We start from the raw sequence: 19,430 nt of genomic DNA on the forward strand, positions 1-19,430 counted from the left end.
GAGCCTCCTTTACATTAAGGTTCTTTTTCACCTCTTTCATCGTGTGGATTATGAAGACGGAGGTCATACACTGAAGGGCTACAATTTAAAAGGATGAGTTTAGCAGTGACACTGTAGGAGTCTTTAATAAGTCACTGTGTTTTGTGCTTAGACAGTAGTGTCTTTCCAGTTATATTGACGATAGCTGATTATATGCTGAATTGTCTGCACTGGTATTTAAAAGAAATCCTGAAAGACAATCCTTCAATTTCTAAATGAACCTGATTGTACATTCTTGTGGAATAAGTGGTCGCAAGCGGTGCACACACCACCGGCTTTATCATGGATTTAACACAAACAACATGCAGTACATCATCAGTGTTATTTACAGTTCTTCCTCTCCATCCATGCTTGCATGCAGCTGTGTAAATAACATAATTATATGAATGGTTTGTAAGTCATTCGGAAATAAGGCTGGCCTACATTTTTTTTTTTGGCAGCTGATAAAACCTTGTGCCCGCCAGATTTCACGTCACAATCTTGATTTGTATACAGGTGAATATGGATCAAAGAAAGCAGAATAATAACCCGCTGTATCTATTTTCAAACTACCCATACGTGCAGAGGCAACGCATCCAGCAGCCACACACACACACACACCGATGTGAAGGTGTAAACATGCCAGAATATCTAAACACGCTCCTTTGTTTGTTTGCCAGCGAAATAAAGACGTTTCATTTGAAGATAAAGGCAGCCGAGTGCTTACAGGCTTTCTTACAGCATGCTTCTGAATTCAGTAATCTCCTCAATGAGCACCTCCCTATCACTGTTTTTTACTCTGTGAGAGGCTTAATATAGACATAATCCTGCTTTTTGTCATTTCAACATGAGAGTTATCCTTAGCTGGCTCATCTTTAAACTTTACATTTTTTTTTTGGAGGAGCAGATGTAAAAAGCAGCCTGTCTAAATTCTTCATTGAATTTATCACAGACATATGTAATCACATCCCATATGTGGATAAACATACACAGACCTCCTGCTTCATCCTCCTCCTCCTCCTCCTCAAACACCAGGCAGGCACGGACAGCTCAAAGACACAACAACAAAGATCAGGACGGACCTTCCACTTCCACCTTTCACAGATGTCGACACCCAAGCACTCAGAGTCTATTGACTGATAAGATATTGATCGATTATTTTTCTGAGGATTCACACATAGTAGGAGGAAGGTGGTAAATTAAGATTTCCAGCAAAAACAGCAACAAGTCTGCAGCATCCACACACGCACAGACCCCGGAGGTTCGGTCTCAGTCACCACAGACAGACAGTACAGTGTGTGCTCCAGGTATGGATTCATTGTTGTGCCACCATTCAGCACTGAGGTTTCTGTTTCTGTCACTTACAGCAGTGAAGATGTCTTATTGCTCAACCAAAGACACTCACAAGGAGAGAAAGGTGACATTACACTGTTTTTAAGTCTCATTTTAACATTTTAAAAAATATCAAATAAAGGTTTAACTTCAAAAATCACCACATTATTAACTTAAATGTAGGTAGATTTCAAACTTTAAACAGGACTCATTTTTGTGCCACCTCCAACAAAAGCAAACAACCACAAACAACCCCAGGCGACATAGGGTGACAGCCTGGTGCTGCTTCCCTTTGGGCACATACAGCCCTCAGTATCATAGCCTACAACCTTACAGGAGCATCTGTCAGTGCGTTTGCGTGCCATAATTAGCAGTAACCTTTCCCATGCGTCACGTAACTGAAGCCAACCCATGTTAATGAAAAGCGGTTTGTTAGAAGCTGAGACAGTTCTGGATGTTTAAAGGAGACAGGGACGGGATACGGAGGAGCCGCCGCCGCCGCTACTGCTTCTTCTGGGAGGATTTCAGCACCCCGACAAAAGGAACAGCGCTCCGTGAATCAAAGCAGCGCACACTGAGGGGGAAGCACTCACCTCCAACAGCGCACAGAGAGGCGCAAAGAAGCAGGAGAAGCCTCGGAGGGCTGCATCCTGAGCCCGCACGCTCCCGCAGCCACATCGTTAAAAGCAGGATATTTGGTGATGGGGGCTGCAGCCCGGGTGCAGTTCTCAGCCGCTGTGCTGGTCTACATTTTTTCAGATATTTGCCAACGACCAGCTGTTTGTGCATGACGTAATTCAGACGACGACGGGACGGCTCCTCCTCTCTTGCTTTTGATTTGACAACCTCAATATGTCGACTTATCTCATTGGACCTCCGGCCCTGTCAGTCCAAGGACGGTGCACACGTAGATTGCAGCACAAGGCTCGTCACTTTCGGTGTGCGGGCCACCGCGCACAGGGGGACGACCGGTGGATGCACAGAGGCTGCAGCTGGCTCCCGGGAGGCTGCAGCCTCCTCTCCGGGACAGAAAGTTGGGGGAAGAATGGAGGATTTTCATCACCTTACTATCACCTTATATGATGTGATGACAGGTTTCTGCTGATGACATTTAAAGATTTTGCTTTTGTGTCCAATAATAAACCGTTTTCCTCAAACTTGTATTTCTCAGCTGTGGTCTGACTTCAACATGAGTCAGGCTGATCTGTCAGTGACTGAATGAGGTCCTGTACAATTTATTGGTCATAAATCATGAATCGTTAAACTGAATTGTTAGATCAAATGAGAGGTTAAGAATGCAAATGAGGCTAAATATCTGACTTGACTTTCAAAATGCAACTTGGCTGATACGTCACTAAGACGTCAGTGTGCAAGGTTTGCTCTGTTAAACAGTAATGTTTGCATGGTTTATAACAATGGGATAATTTGTTATAGATTTAAAACAGAGGAATTCAGTTTCCACTTCACCTCTTCCACAGGAGTGTCAGGGGTTACAGAGCATAGTATCAGCAGCACGACAACAAAATACACAAGAAGACGCAGTTTGCTTTGCCTTTTACCCAGAACAGAGAAGATACAGTAACCAAAAATAAAGGATTAGCCAAGCTACACTGTGGACTGTGGTGCTGCACTCAAATGAAAAGAAGATAACCAGTGCTATAGGTGAAAAGATTTTTTCACTGTATCCACATAATGCCACACAATATAGCTGACCTTGTCTTTTATGTACTGTAATATTCAGCTCAGTGTTGTGTCAGGCATCATTCTTCTTTGCTATAAAAGCACGTTAATAGACACTTATATAATATATGAATCGAGGTTTCTAACTGAATATATAAAAATCACTGCTGCTTGTTTTTTAGGTGCATCTGTTTTAATGATTTCAGCTTCTATTTAATTTAGACACTGTCTACACACGTTAATGAGAGTGTCTGGAGAAACATCTCGACTGCCTCTGAAATCCAGTGTGTGCTGTTGCAGGGAAAGCTGTGATCCTCAAAGGCCAAACACTTGACAAGAGATGGAATGCTTGCCAGATATTCTGGCCAGACAAAAGCATAAACTCACCCTTCTGGAACAGGAGACCTGGAAGCCACCCAGTGAGTGATTATTGCTGCAATTAAGAGCAGTCAAAGTCAGCGAAAAAGGTCGGATCAGGACGGACAAGGTACAGAATGAAATCATAAACTGTTAAATCATGAAATGAACGTGAACTAGAAAGGACTATTAGTGGAAATTTGTGCTTACTTTTATAAAAATCTAAAGTTTAAAAGTGTTTGGTAATGCCTCCCACAGTGGCAGCTGGTGGGAGAAGATGAAGGTATAACCAGCTTTTAAAACTGTTGGTAGGAGTTGGTGGAGGACGGATGTGTGTGTGTATGTGTGGGTGGGTGGCACACATGCATCCTCCATGCATATCATGGCCAGAGTTATTTCTGCTCTCCCTAAGGTGAGGCTCTCCATGGCCTCAGTGTGCTGCAGCAGCCCCACAGCCATACACAGAGGAGCATGGAGAGCTTCCAGTCAGACATTTGGCTGCATACAAACATTCAAATCCCCAGCCTCACAAAGTCCTCCTCAAAACTGCAACTTGTTGCCAGAGTGAAGACAGTCTATACCAATATGTGAGCATGCCAACTGTGTGTAACACGTTCACTTAAAGAGATAAAATGACAAAATGGAAAAGTGGGTTAGAAGGAACGAGAGGGTGGCCAGCTGGTAAAGTTAAGAAGCGTCTCTTCTTTGGTACACAGCACGCTCTGCCTGCAGCACGAGATATAAGACCGCACTCTATTTGTGCCTGCTATAACACAATATTTGCACAATTGTGAATACAAAAGGCACAAACAGAAAATAAACCCACAAGTGTCGCTAAAAAAACGGTATCAATGAACATATATCGAGAAGAGGAACTTTATTTGTGAAGAATGTAGTGTCTACCAACCCCTGGATATTTATGGCTAAACAGTGCCCCCTTATGAAGAAATATGTTCACTCATATTTTACCAAAAGAAGCCGCAATTTAAAGTTTTTTTAAATTCAACATTTACAGTATTTAATAAAAACCCCAGTCCACCAGAGAACTGTATTTTTTTGAGTTATGGTAACAGTTAAGGCACAACATCCACCAACCAGCTTTCATCCTCCCATCCCATCCCATAGTACACAAACCCGTGTGATTCCACTCCTGTGTTTGTTACTCTATATGTGGTGACACCGCATCACAAATAAAACTACAAAGACTAGAATATATACAGTGCAGCTGTGCTCTGTCTGAGGTCTCTACCTGTACAGGCTAAATGAGCATTACATCCTGAACACTCCAAATCGCGTCTTCTTCGTTGGTGCATTGAGTGCTGCACTGAGGCTCAGTCCCAAAACCACACGGGTGTCAGCAGGATCAATAATCCCATCATCCCACAGCCTGAAAAAAATATGAATAAAGTGGTTCACATTGTTAGATGGCACATCACACCTCATTCCTCTAATGCATCTTTGTAGTATAATCTTAAGCAACATCTACGTAAATGGAACTTCTGTTGCTAATTTAGCTAGCTTACTCATCGTTTCTAAATGACATATAATTACATTGATCAGCTAACAAAATATGATCTATACAATGTTGCTATGTAACAGCTATCTGGCTAAGCTTAGCTATCTTACACAAGTTCTGTCTAATTTCCAGGACAGTTCCATCACAGTGGCTTTCTTCCCCAGTTGAATAAATAATAGTAATGCACACACACACACACAATTTCCCACCATATAATCTGATATGTGCTCTGCACAGGACTAAATGAAGAGCACAAAGGATCATATTAACAAAACAACAGGACCTCCAACAGTGGCGAAACACACCTCACGGCAACCCTCAGCATGCATAAAGAGCTTTTGTTGTGGAAAACAGAGATCACATGATTTAATGAAAAGATTTCAAAGGATAATTGGAAACACATGCTGGTGTCCTGCTGGTAGTCCTCCTCAGAAAGAGCATTTTCCCCTCAGCCTGTTCTGAGTTCCTGACATTCAAAAGGCTTCATGCACCGAGTCAGTGTGCTGTGCAACCTTTCATTTTATTACACATCCGGCTGAGACTTATGATGTGTCATGACCAAATCTCACCTAGCACTCGAGTAGTATGGGCTGCCTTCCTCTTCAAACCGACGCACAATTGGTTCTTTCATGGCAGCCTCTTGCTCGGCTGTGAACTGTGAATAAATTGCAAAAACAAAATTAGGCAATAAGAAACCATAGCCGGAGGCATTTTTAAAGAATTATTGAAGGTGTAGTGGAATGTAAAGCCGAGAGAAGATGGCCATTCCATTTGCTATCAAGGCCAGTTTCCTTAGCCTGAAAATACCGAGCAAATAAAATTACAAACGCAACACAAAGGAACTCATAAGATAAGGCTTCAACAAAATATAAACATTACATTCATCAGACTGCATCCGTTTTACCTAAGAGGGACAAATAAACAATTCAGTGCATAAACACTAAAGATATAATGGATAGAAAACATCTCCTAACTCCTAATGCTGCTGTATCAGGTGCTTGTTAAATGGCAAATATGTGACAAAAATCACTTCACTCAGACTGCTGTGTTATGAGATTAATGATGAGACTTGTTTGCAGCATGGATTTAGCTTGATACCGCTGCAAAAAGCTCTTCAATTGTTCACCAGGGTTCAGCTGTACAAGAGAAGAATAATTAGCTTTTGCTGCATTTTTGTGTTGAAGCATCTTAAATATCATTGAAAGGCCTGTCATCAGGGTGCAGATGTGAGGTGTCATTCTGAAGCTATTAATGCACCGTTAATACACCCGTAACAGCACACCTGACACAGTTTAATTACAGCCATTTTTGATGGCTGCACTATTCAGGATAAGTCATCACAGCAACATTTGGAACAGTGATATAATTCCAACCTGCCATGTCAAACCATTAGTGAAAGAAAAAGTGTCTTTCATAATGTTTATGCTTTTGGCAGCGAATCCACCTTTTCCGGTGGAGTGCAGATGAGATGATTAATGCGAATCATTACCTCCTTTCCCTCGCGTGCCCTCTGATCTTTAGTGATGGTGGCCAGGACGGTGGCGGCCTGCTCTCCGCCCATTACAGAGATGCGGGAATTTGGCCACATGTAGAGGAATCGGGGGCTGCGTGACAAAAAAAAACGGCATCAGTGTGCTTGTAATGTTGAGCGGGAATGGTCAGAAATAATCAAAAAAACAACCTGCTACAGAAAAGATAATGTATAATACTGGGTATATAAAACTAAGAAGTCCAACCAAAGAAGAGTATAAACATTTCCAAGAGTTTTAAATCGAGGCAACTGGACTCAAGGATTGTTTTTTGAAGACGTTTCGCCACAAAAAACAAACCTTGAGTCCAGTTACCTCGATTTAAAACTCTTGGAAATGAATATGACCTGGATGAATGAGAGCATCCACACATATAAAGAGTATAAACACTTTTTTGTATGCAAGTTTTCCACTGCTTACCACTGATACAGCTAATAAAATGTCATTGGTGGTTCCACACTTCACATCCGCGTGAGTCTGACAATGTAACAGCAGTGGAACACTTCTCAATGGGTAACTTTTTAGTAAGGAATTTGTACACACTGCACAATTGTTTCCATTGAAAAGGAAGGGAGCGCACAGGGTTAGCAAAAGTCTGCAAATTCGATTTAAAGTTAACGTTTTGATTAAAGAATATGTTTTCAGCATTGAAAAGGACGAAGCCTTTCAGTGGCATCAGAAAGTCACTTACACCTACGTGTACATAATCCAAGGACATCTGACGCACGGAATTCTACAAACTCAAAGGCAAACACTACAGGTTCTGTACACATCCTGTATGTTGTGCTCAGACAAAGGTAATGTTCTTTATATCCGGGTAGCCGGTCTATTCCCTTGTGTCGCATTGGTGCTATTTTTTTATTCCAACACACCGCTCACCCCTGCAGTGAGAAACTTCTGCCTACCTGTAGGCTCGGCCGCACATGCCATAGTTTCCCGCACCATAGGAGCCGCCAATGATAACAGTAATCTTGGGCACATTGGCACAGGCCACTGCAGTCACCATCTTTGCTCCATCCTTGGCAATTCCTCCTGCTTCATACTCTCTACCCACCATGAAACCTGAGATGAAGATGGAGAAGAGAGATAGAAAAGGGTTGGCAGTCTGTTCGTCGTTATCAAAGAGGAGAAAGTTTAAAGGTTAAAAATGAATCACAAGTGAATCTGAGGGACAGATTTCCACATTTTTAAATATGTACGTTATATGAGTTAAGACTTATTAATGCTTTTCATGTAACACAGAAAATAGAATTCCAACAAACCTGTTATGTTTTGGAGAAATATAAGTGGAATGTTGCGTTGGCAGCATAATTCAATAAAATGCGTCCCCTGAAAAGAAATTCAAATATTTATTAAATGTAGTATATACCCAACAGCAAAGAACAACTGCCAAGAGTTAAAAAAAATACATCACTACCTAAAAATAAAAATAAAAATCTGGGAATAATGTATTTTTCTGGCCATCTCAGGAGAAGCAGATAAACTTTAAATGAACTGCAAAAAGAACCAGCAAGTAAACATGTATCAGAGAATATATTCAAAGCACACAGATGTCCATACTGAACTGCTTGAGGTAGTGTCTGGGCAGCAGCCACACTGAAACTCCCCTGTCTGGGTTTTGTGCTTTTTGGAAGAAGCTGTAAACACTGCCTGAAGTGATCCTTCTGAATCACTCTACTTCGTCAGTAGCCTCACCTCAATCATCATCATCATCCTCATATGAGGAGGGACAGAATCAAGTCATCTAACAGACTTTGTATCTATCTAGATTTTAGCCTGAATATGCAGGAGCTGAACGGCCTTTTAGTGGTGCAAAATAAATAAATAAATCCATAAATCACTGCAGCACAGACCTGCCAGGAGCTGTTGAACAGAAAAACACATACAAAAGACTGTGTGCAGAGTGTGGAGACAACTCATTTCCATACACTTTGTACTGTTGAATTACTCAGGTGTTTTCTTTATTTTTGGCAGTTACCTCTGCTGACTGTCTTTCAGTGAGGCAGGAGACAACATGAAAGACGGCTGCCTATTAGAAACTGTCATATGGTGAAAAATGATCCATCACACAACCAAAATGTAATCTTTTATCCGTTACCTTTCTCTTTCAGCAATATAAATACAGAAGGAAAAGGCTTCTAACCGTTTAACGGTTAGCATAATAGAAGCCTGAGTGATGACAGCGTGTCTCAAAAATACATCTCAGGATCCAGGTGCTGTATTGATTTTTCTTGAATATGCCTTTTGAGCATGTCTGTTCCACATCTGAAGCGCTGTGGCAGACACCCTTTAGACAGCAATTACACTGATGAGATAGCCAATACTTACACCGTGCTGTTCACACTGCACAGCGGTCAAGCTTATAATGTAATTCAAGACGTGTTTGGAAAAACTTATTAGTCTGTAATCACAAATTCAGCTCCTCGTCTTCCCTAAGCTCGAGCAAAGTTCAGCCCTGTTCGCAGAAAATTGGCTCGCAAATTAAGCGAATTATATTGAGTGAAAATTATGATTGTCCCTTGTTCATGATTTCTAAACGCTATGTTATTACTATGCCATTCATCAGCATACTCATGAGATGATGCAGACAAGAGCAATCTGAGAGCTTATCGTACGAGAGAGACTCTGCACCTCAGCTGCGACGGGTCAGTGCGAGCCATCTATGAGGAGAGAAATATTGGTATTCAGCGCTGAACGCAGAAAATCTGTGGAGAATACCGTCTGAAGTGCTTTAGTATTGTGTTTAAAATCCTTGACATTTTGAGAGGCACATAACCATAACTTGCTGACTCCTTGGAAAACTAAACGTGATGATGGGGTTTTTGCAGTCACACAGATGTTGCCTGTGAACTAAGTTATTTTTTTAGTGTACTTTACATTGGGTACAACAGATGCTGCTTACCTTTTTGGCAGACTCTGAAAACAAGACTCCATTGTTGCCAATAATTCCAACAGGGTAGCCAAATATTCTTGAAAATCCTGAACAAGCAGAAATTGGAAAATCACATGGTGAAAAAAGAAAACTCTGTGTTGCAGAAGTTTAAACATTTCTTTTAACATACCAGTGACAAGTGTGTCTCCATAAAATGCCTTGAATTCATCGAACTTGCTGCCATCCACAATTCTGGCAATGACCTGCAATCCAATGAATGTGCCACAGTTGTAAATACTTGAAATACAGAACCAAACAAATGGGTAGAAGACAGAAAATCAGCTGTAACAGACTGAAAAGAAGGTAAAGTGCCTAATGAAACCCACATATCAATCAATTAGGGCCTCACATTGTTTAAAGATTTCTGATTTGTTGGGTTTATTCAACTTTATGTTGGGTATAATAAAAGTTGGTAAACTGCTGTGCACCCCATCCTATTTGGTTTTATTTCTCTGCTGGACACACACTAAGCAAAACAAATCATAACAAAGCTACGTCTTATTTAAGGTCTCGATGCACGTATGAACTCCTTCAATATAAAAGAATCGTTTTATATCCACCCTCAACATTTGTTTCTCTCTTCTCACAGAGTCTGCAGAAAACTGGACAAATACCTCTCTGACATCAAAGTTGCGTTTCAAGTTCTCTCCCACTATGCCGTAGAGTTCATCTGCAGGGTAGAGCGGGGCTTCAGTGAGCTCTGTGGTAACCTAAAACACAAAACAGAATCAAAGTGAATAGAAATGAGCAGAGACATATATATATATATATATATATATATATATATATATATATATATATATATAACTAACAGGAATGTCAATTATTAATAACGAGATGCACCTCGATATTTTTTCTGTAGTTGAGGCTTCGAACGGCTTTTCTTGCTAAATGGAGTGCATGGTTATCGTCTAAGGCGTAGTGGTCTGTCACGCCAGATTTTCTGTAAAATAACAAACAAATCACTGTGGAGATATGACAGCACGTGAATCATCACTCAGGGAATTAACACAGACACGAGGGCATGTGAATGTGAATATTCACTGTAGATAAAGGATGCTTATTTTGCTCATTTCGTTATTAAGTAGGCTAGGGCAATAGAAAAATACTAAGTGTATCATCAGGTTAAGATGAAGAATGTCACATACTTGCAGTGTAAATCAGCACCACCAAGGTCTTCTGCAGAAACTTCTTCCCCTGTGGCAGCTTTGACCTGTTTCAATACAAACACTGATTCTTAACGTGCATTAAGAGACTCACTATTCACGCAATACACCCTTTACTTCAGTGCAGCACAGATATTATTTCTTAAAGCTCTTATTACTGACACCTATTTCAACTATCAACTTGACGTTTGTTAAATTGTACATATTATCCAGTGGTCATGTACCAGCGGAGGTCCTCCGAGGAAAATAGTCCCTTGCTTCCGCACGATGATGCTTTCATCTGCCATGGCTGGTACGTACGCTCCTCCAGCAGTGCATGACCCCATCACAACGGCAATCTTTGAGACGGAAGAAAAAGAAATGAATGTTATTAAAAGATCGCCTCCAGGCAAAGTTCAAAAGGCATATATATATATATATATATATATAAATACCTTGTATGAATTATAATTTGTATCTGGTAAGATTTTTTCCTTATAATTCCACTCAGCCCATCTAAACTAAAGTCTCAGTTCTCTCTCTGCTGTCTCCGAGCTGCTTACTGAACTGGGAACAGTTGCACAACTTCAACTCAGAATTCAGGTGAGCTCAGAGAAACTTTCCACTTTAAGCAGAACAACTATAAAAACTGCCATTAGCAAACTCTGAACACACTTCACTCTACACAGTGAAGGACAAACACACAAGAGCTGTTACAATGACCATTTTGATCTGTGCGAAATCTTCCTCTTTTTCTTTTGAATTTCAAAGCAACAGCCTTCTACCTTCTGCAGAGTAAAATCCAAACACCTTTTGTGGAACAATAATGAGGATGAGTGAAGGAATCTACACTGAAGGTGAGTGAGACATAAAAGCTTGCTTTATGTGGCGGTGTAAGTCAAATGATGACACCTGCTCCCTCTTTGAATGGACAATGAGGCATCAGTTTATCTTACAGGGCTCTGTTATGCCAAATGTTGGATGAAGATTTAAATTGTCAATGCAAAAACTGTCAGCTGACTGCTGCTGCTGTAGACAATGAAAATATGGGTAAAACAGGGGTGTAAGAAAAAATCGATTCTGTGAAATATTGCGATATTTTATTTGGAGATACTGGTATTGATTTAAGTCGTGGCCAAATTCATTTTTTTATTAATTATTTATGAGCAAATATTAATTTCAACATCTTACTTTTGTGTGCAATAATTAAAATAATTAATTAATAAAACATTTTGTTCTTGTAAAAGATGTATTAATATAATATTAGTATTTAGATGAGGCTTTCCAAACAAGCTTTCCATACTCACGGTATATATTGTGATTATATACCGTCTTTGTTATAGTATCGGGATATATCGTATAGCATATTGTATCGTGATATGTATCGTATCGCCAGATTCTTGCCAATACACAGCCCTAGTACAACATTTAATTTAAATGTAGCACCTCTGCTCAATTACTGTGTTGCTTATAAACCATTTAAATTACAACCAATATACAAGAAAATATAGCATAATAATAGGTTACAATAGAAGCCGTCAGCATTACCTGCGCTACTCCCTCTGAAGACAGCCTGGCCTGGTTGTAGAAGATTCGCCCAAAGTGATCTCTGTCTGGAAAGACATCTGCCTGTCTTGGTAAGTTGGCGCCTCCAGAATCCACTGAGGGACATCGGGACATCACCCAGCAATTAGTATTATTAACATATCGCTTCTGGCTGTATTACAGACTCTCCCCATATATAATCAGCAACCTGCATCCCTCAGCCAAAGCCTTCTGGGATGTCCCAAGACTGCATACTTGCAAAAAAAACTGTCAGGATTTTTCCCACAGGGCGTTTGGAGAGCAGATTTGGCTGACTAAGCTGCTGAATTTAGTAAATGACTGAAAATATAACTTCAAGTACGGCTTGCACAAGATGACCTAAAATACAACATTACTCTTTATCCAATAAGACTCTAGTGTTTTCTAGGTTATTTTATTTGAAATACTCAAATACTCACCCAAGTAAATGCATGGCATGTAGTTCTGTTGGGCTATTTCTTGTCCACGTAGGTGCTTCTTCACTGTAATTGGGTAGTACGTCCCGCCTTTGACAGTAGCATCATTTGCAACAATAACACATTCCACCCTATGGAAAAAAACCACCACATTTAAATGAGCTTGCACCTGGAGAGCTCACTGGAAATCATGCAGTATAATTATTATCTCGGATCTGAGCCCCTGGTTATTCAGTTCAACATAAGAACTAAAATACTGTCACTTTTTATAAGGCCAACCTGGTAAATGTCAGAAGAGCTCACAGCACTTACCCTGATACCCGTCCAATCCCTGTAATTATGCCACCTGCTGGGACCTCCTCTTTTCCATACAGCTCGTATCCAGCAAACTGGGAAAACTCCAAAAAAGGACTCCTGCAAGGAAATGAACCAAATTATGGGTATTTATGAATCTGTTTCAGACTATAGCAATGCTATCCTCCTGTCCCTGCTCCCAGAGTGCATGTACAGCATCAAATATTAGTGCTATTTGCATCATAGATTGTGTAAGGAAACAAGAGGAGTGCAGTTTGTGCTACAACTCAGCCATGAATTTCAAAGATGGAGGTAGATTATAATACCCTGGATCCAGCAGTCTGTCTATTCGCTCTCTAGGCAACAGTTTCCCACGAGAAGTATGAAGTCTTCTTGCTTTTTCTCCTCCACCTGGATTTTAAAAAATACATTAATCTGACAATAATCAGTATTCTATTAAAACACATTTTGTACATACACACATCAGTGTTTCAAGCTTTTTTGTGAATATGAATAAGTAAAGCAGCCTAGGAAATTTAATCACAGCAACTTAACAAGTTTTACTAGAGCATACACGTGTAAATAAAGGTGTTTTGTCCAGACTACAGCCTGTACTCCGACTCTTCTTTGCAGTGCCTGAGTTAAAACGCATGTGAATAATGTAGAATGTAATCTGTTGTGTGCTCACACCTACCCAATTTAATCTTCTCTGTCCGGGTTTTCAATTCATCAACAAGAACTTTCATTCGATCATAATTCTCCTGAAAATAAAAGTGTATTTACATTGTTTCGTTGAACTGATAATAAAACCGTAACAGATCATCATGCATCCCAAGAGTGTTTTTCCCTCCAAATAGATTTATGTCTATGTGTTTATTTATTTCTCCATACAAATTATAAAGACATAAAAGATTAATAATGCAGTTAAACACAACTGAGACACCACATGACAAACACTTTGTCATCATCCTACAAATATATGGCTGTAATAAAGCTGATTAGATGTGATACACTGACATAAGCATATAAATGTTGTATTAGTTAGTCTCTCTATAAGAAATGGGTCTCTGGCGCCATCAAGTGACATTCTCCAGTATTACACCTGTGAGGATGAATTCTTATTTGTTGGTTACATTACGTACAAAGAGTTACACTGAAAAATAAAATTGCTCATTATAATTTAGAGATAATCTTTGCAAGCATTACAGCATTAAATATAAATAAACGGTCTATAATGCCGTTTAAGTGATAGTCAAAGTTAAAAACCTGCTCAGAAGTACGTTTTACACTTTATATATTCGTAATACATAAATACATAGTATGAGATGCAGTTATACTCTGGGCACAAGTCACATGTAAACTAACTGGCCCCAGAATACCACAACACTGATGTAAATGCTAAAACTTTAGCTTCCAGAGGTTTTGACCTCTAGACTTATACATAGTTATACTAAAATAAACCACTGCCTTCATGCTAATCAACATTAGTGGACCATAACATGACTTTCTGCTCCTCTGTCAGGTGTGACCCTCCTCACACAGATGAACTGATAACGCAGCTGGTCGAATCGTAACGTTGCACTCTGGCTAGCAGATGTTAGCAGCAGGCTAACCTACCTGATATTCAGGGGAGTGTTTGTCAGGTTGAGACCCGAGTCGAGCAACTTCATCAGCGTAGTAAGTTCTTGTGGCGGCCAGCGGTAGACTCCTGCAACGAAGCAACCACGGTCTGACGGACTGTAGCAGCATGTTGATGCTCACGACTGGCTATACCTGTAATTTACAACTGCTAGCTTGCTAGCTAATCTAGCAGTGCTCTTCTTCGGTGGTGTTTTTTTAAGCGGACGTAAAGCTCCGTAGCGCCATCTGTTGTTCACAGATGTACTTGTTGCAGAAACCATGTAGAAATACATAATGTATACAGTATATCTATAAAAACCAACATTTCATATATTTCAGAGATGGATTAAATTAGTACAAACAAGATCAAAATATAAAATAAAATTGATTCGTGTGCCTAAATTTGCAGTCATAAACATAAAACATAAAATTCTACTCTTTTTTTTTAGAACAGAAATAAACAGTGCTTAGAGATGTACTGCATCCCAACTGACTCTTTTCCATGGAGATCAAGGTTGTTAATTTTGGTCTTATGGTTAGTTGTTGACCTGTCCTGAGTAAAAACGAGACATTTTTAGGGTGGAAATTTAAAAAAAAAAAAAAATAAATAAAAAATAGCCCAAGGCTTCAGAGGTAGAAATTGTAAACAGCTGGAGTTTACGCTGAAGGCAAAATGCCAAGTACTGAATCGTACATCAAAGCTGCCACCACGTGGATTTCATAAGCATTACAAATGATATCTTTGTGTGTGTATGTGTGTGTGGGTGCACGTGTATGTGGAATATCTGTTCACCCAGTCATGTGATTTAAGTATAATTCAAGTTTAATCCATAATAAATCAGTCAGAGGGTGATTTTTTTAGACAGATTAAACAAATTTAACTACATTTAAATTTGACTCATCATAAAGTTATTCTGGTATTTAATACTGTACATTTCACAGTGTGTACACAGACATACCTCTGTCCCTGTATGCGGTAAAAAATGCCCGGCCTTGTTTAGAAATGGGAACTAAGTTGGTTCTAAGTGGGAATCAGAGTTAGCCTAAAAGCTTCAAAAAAAAAACATCCCTTCTGACCCGAGCGCTTTATTTCAGCTAGAGTACATTTGGCAGAGTACAGGCTGAAGAGCATTCAAACCAAGAGCTTTCAGTTCATTTGGTTTTAAGAGGCCTTTCTCCTCCAACGCTTCCACCTATTCTATCGGCATGCATAGAAATGTCCCTGACCTCCACTCAAATGGCTGCTCCTGTTTTCTTAGGAAATATACAATCCTCCACTCTGTGTGTGAACTTACACCCTCTCACTCGTGCAGCTCTCTCTACTTTCCCGTGACCCTTCATCCTTCCACGGTAGCAGAACGTGAAGTGACAGAATAGATGTAGAGGCATGAAAAGCCTCTTTAAATGTAAAAAAAGAGAGAGAGAGAGAATATTCTGATGACTGGGAGGTGAGTTGAATAGCTCAGATTGGATTAAGGAAAAATGCTATTTAGAAAAATGATGGAATTTATTTATCCTGTGTTATCGTTTCTTAGTTTTGTTTTAAGTTTATTTTATATTTAATTCATCCTCACAGGCTCGTGTAAACGGCCGTCTATCCAGTCGATGCTGATTCTTCTCAGAGAATCTGTTCTGGCACGCCAGCTTTTTTAAGCACCCTAGCCTTACTTGACAGGTGTGTTCTTTTTCACAGCATATTCATGAAAGCCCAACATGGTAACCTTAAAACGGTGAGCTGGCTCCAGGGCTGTGCTATTGTGCCTGCTTTTCCCACCGGAGTTGAACAGAAGTGGCCATTATCTGCTTTCAGTTGAAGTTAAACTGACATGACTGTTCAACGTGTCTCCAGACTTTAGGAGGAAGCCTCATAAACACGAGGAACAATGAAGTAGTGAAGCCTTCGACCTTATTAGGTGCAGTGGTTAGCACTGTCACCTCACAGCAAGAAGGTTCCCGGTTCGGTTCTGACTGGGGCCTTTCTGTGTGGAGCTTGCACATTCTCCTTGTGCCAGCATGGGTTCTCTCAGGGTACTCCGGCTTCCTCCCACATTCTAAAGACGTGCTTTAGAATGATTTTAATTGGTCACTCTAAATTGACCATTGGTGTGAGTGTGAATGGTTGTCTGTCTCTATTTTGCCTTGCGATGGGACTGGTGACCTGTCCAGGGTGTACCCCGCCTCTCACCTGTTGATAGCTGGGATAGGCTCCACCCCCCCATGACCCTGCACTGCAGAACAAAGCAGGTTAATAGTTAATAGATACTGTATGTGACGTGGCGGCCATGATGGTGGACCCTCTTGATAATCAAAGTCTGCTGTGATTGGCCAGCACCAATGTGCAGGCACCATTCAGCATCTGCTGCCAATTGACTGTACTGTTCTGTGATATGGCTCCACTGATACACTACCATCACTACTACTACACTACTATCACATGGTTTGGAATCGACAGTCATTTCCTGTATCAGTGTCACATGGGCTTCCCCTTTATGGGATGAGAAGCAGGTCATGTGTCCAGTAACAAGCACAGATTCTGCCCAATTCTCTCATTGTCCTGATTGATGCTATTTTCACCAGCCACATATCTTCCACTTAAAGAGTTAATTAAATGTTTTCAGGCAGATAAATCAGGAGAAAATAAACTGTGAGACCGGGCTGTGTCTCAGCAGGCTTCCATGCTCTAATAATAAATGTTAGCAATGGTTCTGACATCACCATCAGTCATTGTCTGGCGATAGGTTCTGACAAATAAAAGACATGTGGTGCATGTTGCATCAAGTAAAAGCACTAAAACATTCGATTTGATCTGTTTTAACAAAAATAATTCATGCAAAGCCGCACATGGCTTCTCTTCCCTCTGCCTCAGGTGCAGTTTGCAGTGCTCAAGTAACGAAAGTAGCACACACACACACACACACACACACACACCGGGTGACTGATTCCTCCCCTGTCTTTATACACGATGGGTTAAAATCTCTCCTCCTTCCCTTTTTGGAAATAGATAATGATGCTCGTTTCACAGCTCAAAGAAGTCATTAATGTGTGACACAGCCTTGAATGTAGGATATCAAAGCTCTGCAGAGTGCACCCCCCCATTCCCGCCCACTAACGGGCACAACCTCGTTAAGACGGCAGAGACATGAATTAATCATCAGTCCAGCCTGTATCAGGCCAGGAGATGGTTAGCAGCATCAGCTGTTGTGAGAAATGTCCTTTTTTTTTTTTGAATGGCTCCGGAGTATAAAGCTCCTCACAGACGTCTCATCTCATTACAGGATCACTGTCACATTCACTTCCAAAGATAAGCTGACGGACGTGCTCTCTCCTATGCATCCGATCTCCTTTCACACATGTGACAGCACTGTCGAGGTGGAAAATGGTAAAGAGATGAATATTAGTGAGTCAGATAACAACAGGAAGAGATTTTGTCAAAAAAGCAATACAAGGCCATTAAAGAGAATGCTGAGGCTTATGGCTGTGATATAATCCTATTAAAAACACACTGAAGCACACCCTGAATACTGCACGAGCCTGTCCCTCCAAACAGCAAGGAATACTGTACCTGCTCGGCTTTTACTGGCAGTAAAAGCAACAATTTTGCAGCACTGGGAGTCATTTTTCTTTCTTTTTTTATTCCATGTTGAATTATTGTCTTCCTCTTTTTACTTCTCCCTCTCTGCAGAAATCCACATATTACCATCCAAGAACAGCAATTTTCTATTGTGTAATTTGGCAGGTATTACTATTATTTTTTTTTTATTATTGTTATTATTATAAAGCTGCCTGCCTCTTACAGCTAGAGCAGATCATGCAGGTTCAATATAGTTAAATGAAAACTCACAGACAGGATTTATGGTGGACTTCTGTCAAGGCTAAAGATGCACAGCAGCATGTTCACCTGGGAGTTCTGATCTAAAGACCCTGACCTTCCTCTGGCTGATGTAGAGGAGCAATATAGTCCCATAGAAAGGTATGACCCCTCCTGTTACACTCTTCAGGTTTGGCTTAGAATCTCCTAGCAACCATGTCCGACGCTGTGCCAGGAGCACTTCAGCAGTTTAATGGTCCTATGGGGAGGTTGTGCTCATAGTGATCAGATATGATTATATTGACTGAGCCTTATTATTATACAATATCATCAGAATTAAGCAGTAAATAATCACATTGTGATCCACTGTTAGCAGAGGATTGTACTGTTTCTGTAAAGTGGCACTTTACAGTTTCGCAAACATTATTCTGGAAGGTCCCTAACATGGTTGTGAAAGTGTTAATATGACAGCTGTGGTCACCAGTGTATAGTCTGATTATGTCTTCTTAGATGCAGCTTTATGAGCCAAACCAGCCAAATACATGAGCGCCATCCTGCTATTGTGTGGCCTGTTTGTTTAATCCAACTTCTGTGTCTGTCGGCAAAGTGGGTAATTTGCATGCTGCGAGTGCTCTTAATATAAAATGTTGAAGTAGGGTGGCTCATCCCCACCTTTTCCTCCTTCTCTCCCACTTTTGGCTGTGTGGAGTGCTGCTTGGAGAGCAGTAACAGGAGTATCATTCACTGTAATGGTGGAGCGTCCTCCTCCACAGCCCTCACTTAGATCACTTAATCCACTTTAGCAGTCCATCGCTCTGCTCCGTGTGCACGCAGCACGTTTTACAATGGGAGGTTAGACAGAGACCAGCGCTGACCTGTCAGCTTGCAATAAAATGCCACACTGAGACACTCCAAAGCCTCGTTCCTCACAGCTCACTCATGTATATAGATGTGGAGTAATAGACCTGAGTCCAAATCTGGCCAAAAAAGTTTGTCACTCTGTGCTTTAAAGCGAACGGTTAATATAAATAGTATTTTTTAATCAGTATAATCTGGGAATAATCCAGCACTTTATGGGGCCAGTTCATTCTGATTTCTGCTCAGGTGGATTCAGAGTGAAGTGTAGTTCAAAAGTAGGTCAAAGCTGAAGAGTAAACAAAATCAAAGGACAAGCTTGTGTTAGTTTTGCCACAGGGCAT

The 19,430-nt window shown here is 40.6% G+C and overlaps 2 protein-coding genes across 2 annotated transcripts in view; both read right to left on the minus strand.

Moving 5' to 3' along the window:
• Positions 1–4,116, minus strand: part of tmem8b (transmembrane protein 8B) — a 30,657-nt gene extending 26,541 nt beyond the window's left edge. The window contains exon 1 of the mRNA XM_028415039.1: positions 3,418–4,116. The gene's annotated coding sequence lies outside the window, so the exon portion shown is untranslated. The remainder of the gene's footprint in view (positions 1–3,417) is intronic.
• A 133-nt stretch (positions 4,117–4,249) lies between these two features.
• On the minus strand, positions 4,250–14,633 carry mccc2 (methylcrotonyl-CoA carboxylase subunit 2). The gene is made up of 17 exons (XM_028415040.1): positions 14,421–14,633; positions 13,498–13,564; positions 13,130–13,214; positions 12,822–12,923; positions 12,513–12,640; positions 12,058–12,170; positions 10,755–10,868; positions 10,513–10,577; positions 10,208–10,307; positions 9,979–10,074; positions 9,495–9,567; positions 9,335–9,411; positions 7,695–7,761; positions 7,338–7,494; positions 6,393–6,507; positions 5,473–5,558; positions 4,250–4,774 (listed from the first exon to the last, which is right to left on the minus strand). The coding sequence occupies exons 1-17, from the start codon at positions 14,550–14,552 to the stop codon at positions 4,657–4,659; spliced, it is 1,695 nt and encodes a 564-aa protein (XP_028270841.1). The 5' UTR covers positions 14,553–14,633; the 3' UTR covers positions 4,250–4,656.
• Between the last annotated feature and the right edge of the window lie 4,797 nt (positions 14,634–19,430).

The sequence above is a fragment of the Parambassis ranga genome, chromosome 9 (genome assembly GCF_900634625.1).
Source record: "Parambassis ranga chromosome 9, fParRan2.1, whole genome shotgun sequence".
NCBI classification, from domain to species: Eukaryota; Metazoa; Chordata; class Actinopteri; family Ambassidae; genus Parambassis; species Parambassis ranga.

Excerpts from the sequence above, each read along its gene's own strand:
- mccc2 (XM_028415040.1), bottom strand. The coding sequence starts at position 14,552 with ATGCTGCTACAGTCCGTCAGACCGTGGTTGCTTCGTTGCAGGAGTCTA. Across the intron at positions 10,869-12,057 it reads CTTCAGAGGGAGTAGCGCAG|ATTGCCGTTGTGATGGGGTC; the intron begins GTAATGCTGACG and ends TCCGTCTCAAAG. Across the intron at positions 5,559-6,392 it reads GGGCACGCGAGGGAAAGGAG|TTCACAGCCGAGCAAGAGGC; the intron begins GTAATGATTCGC and ends ATTTATTCACAG.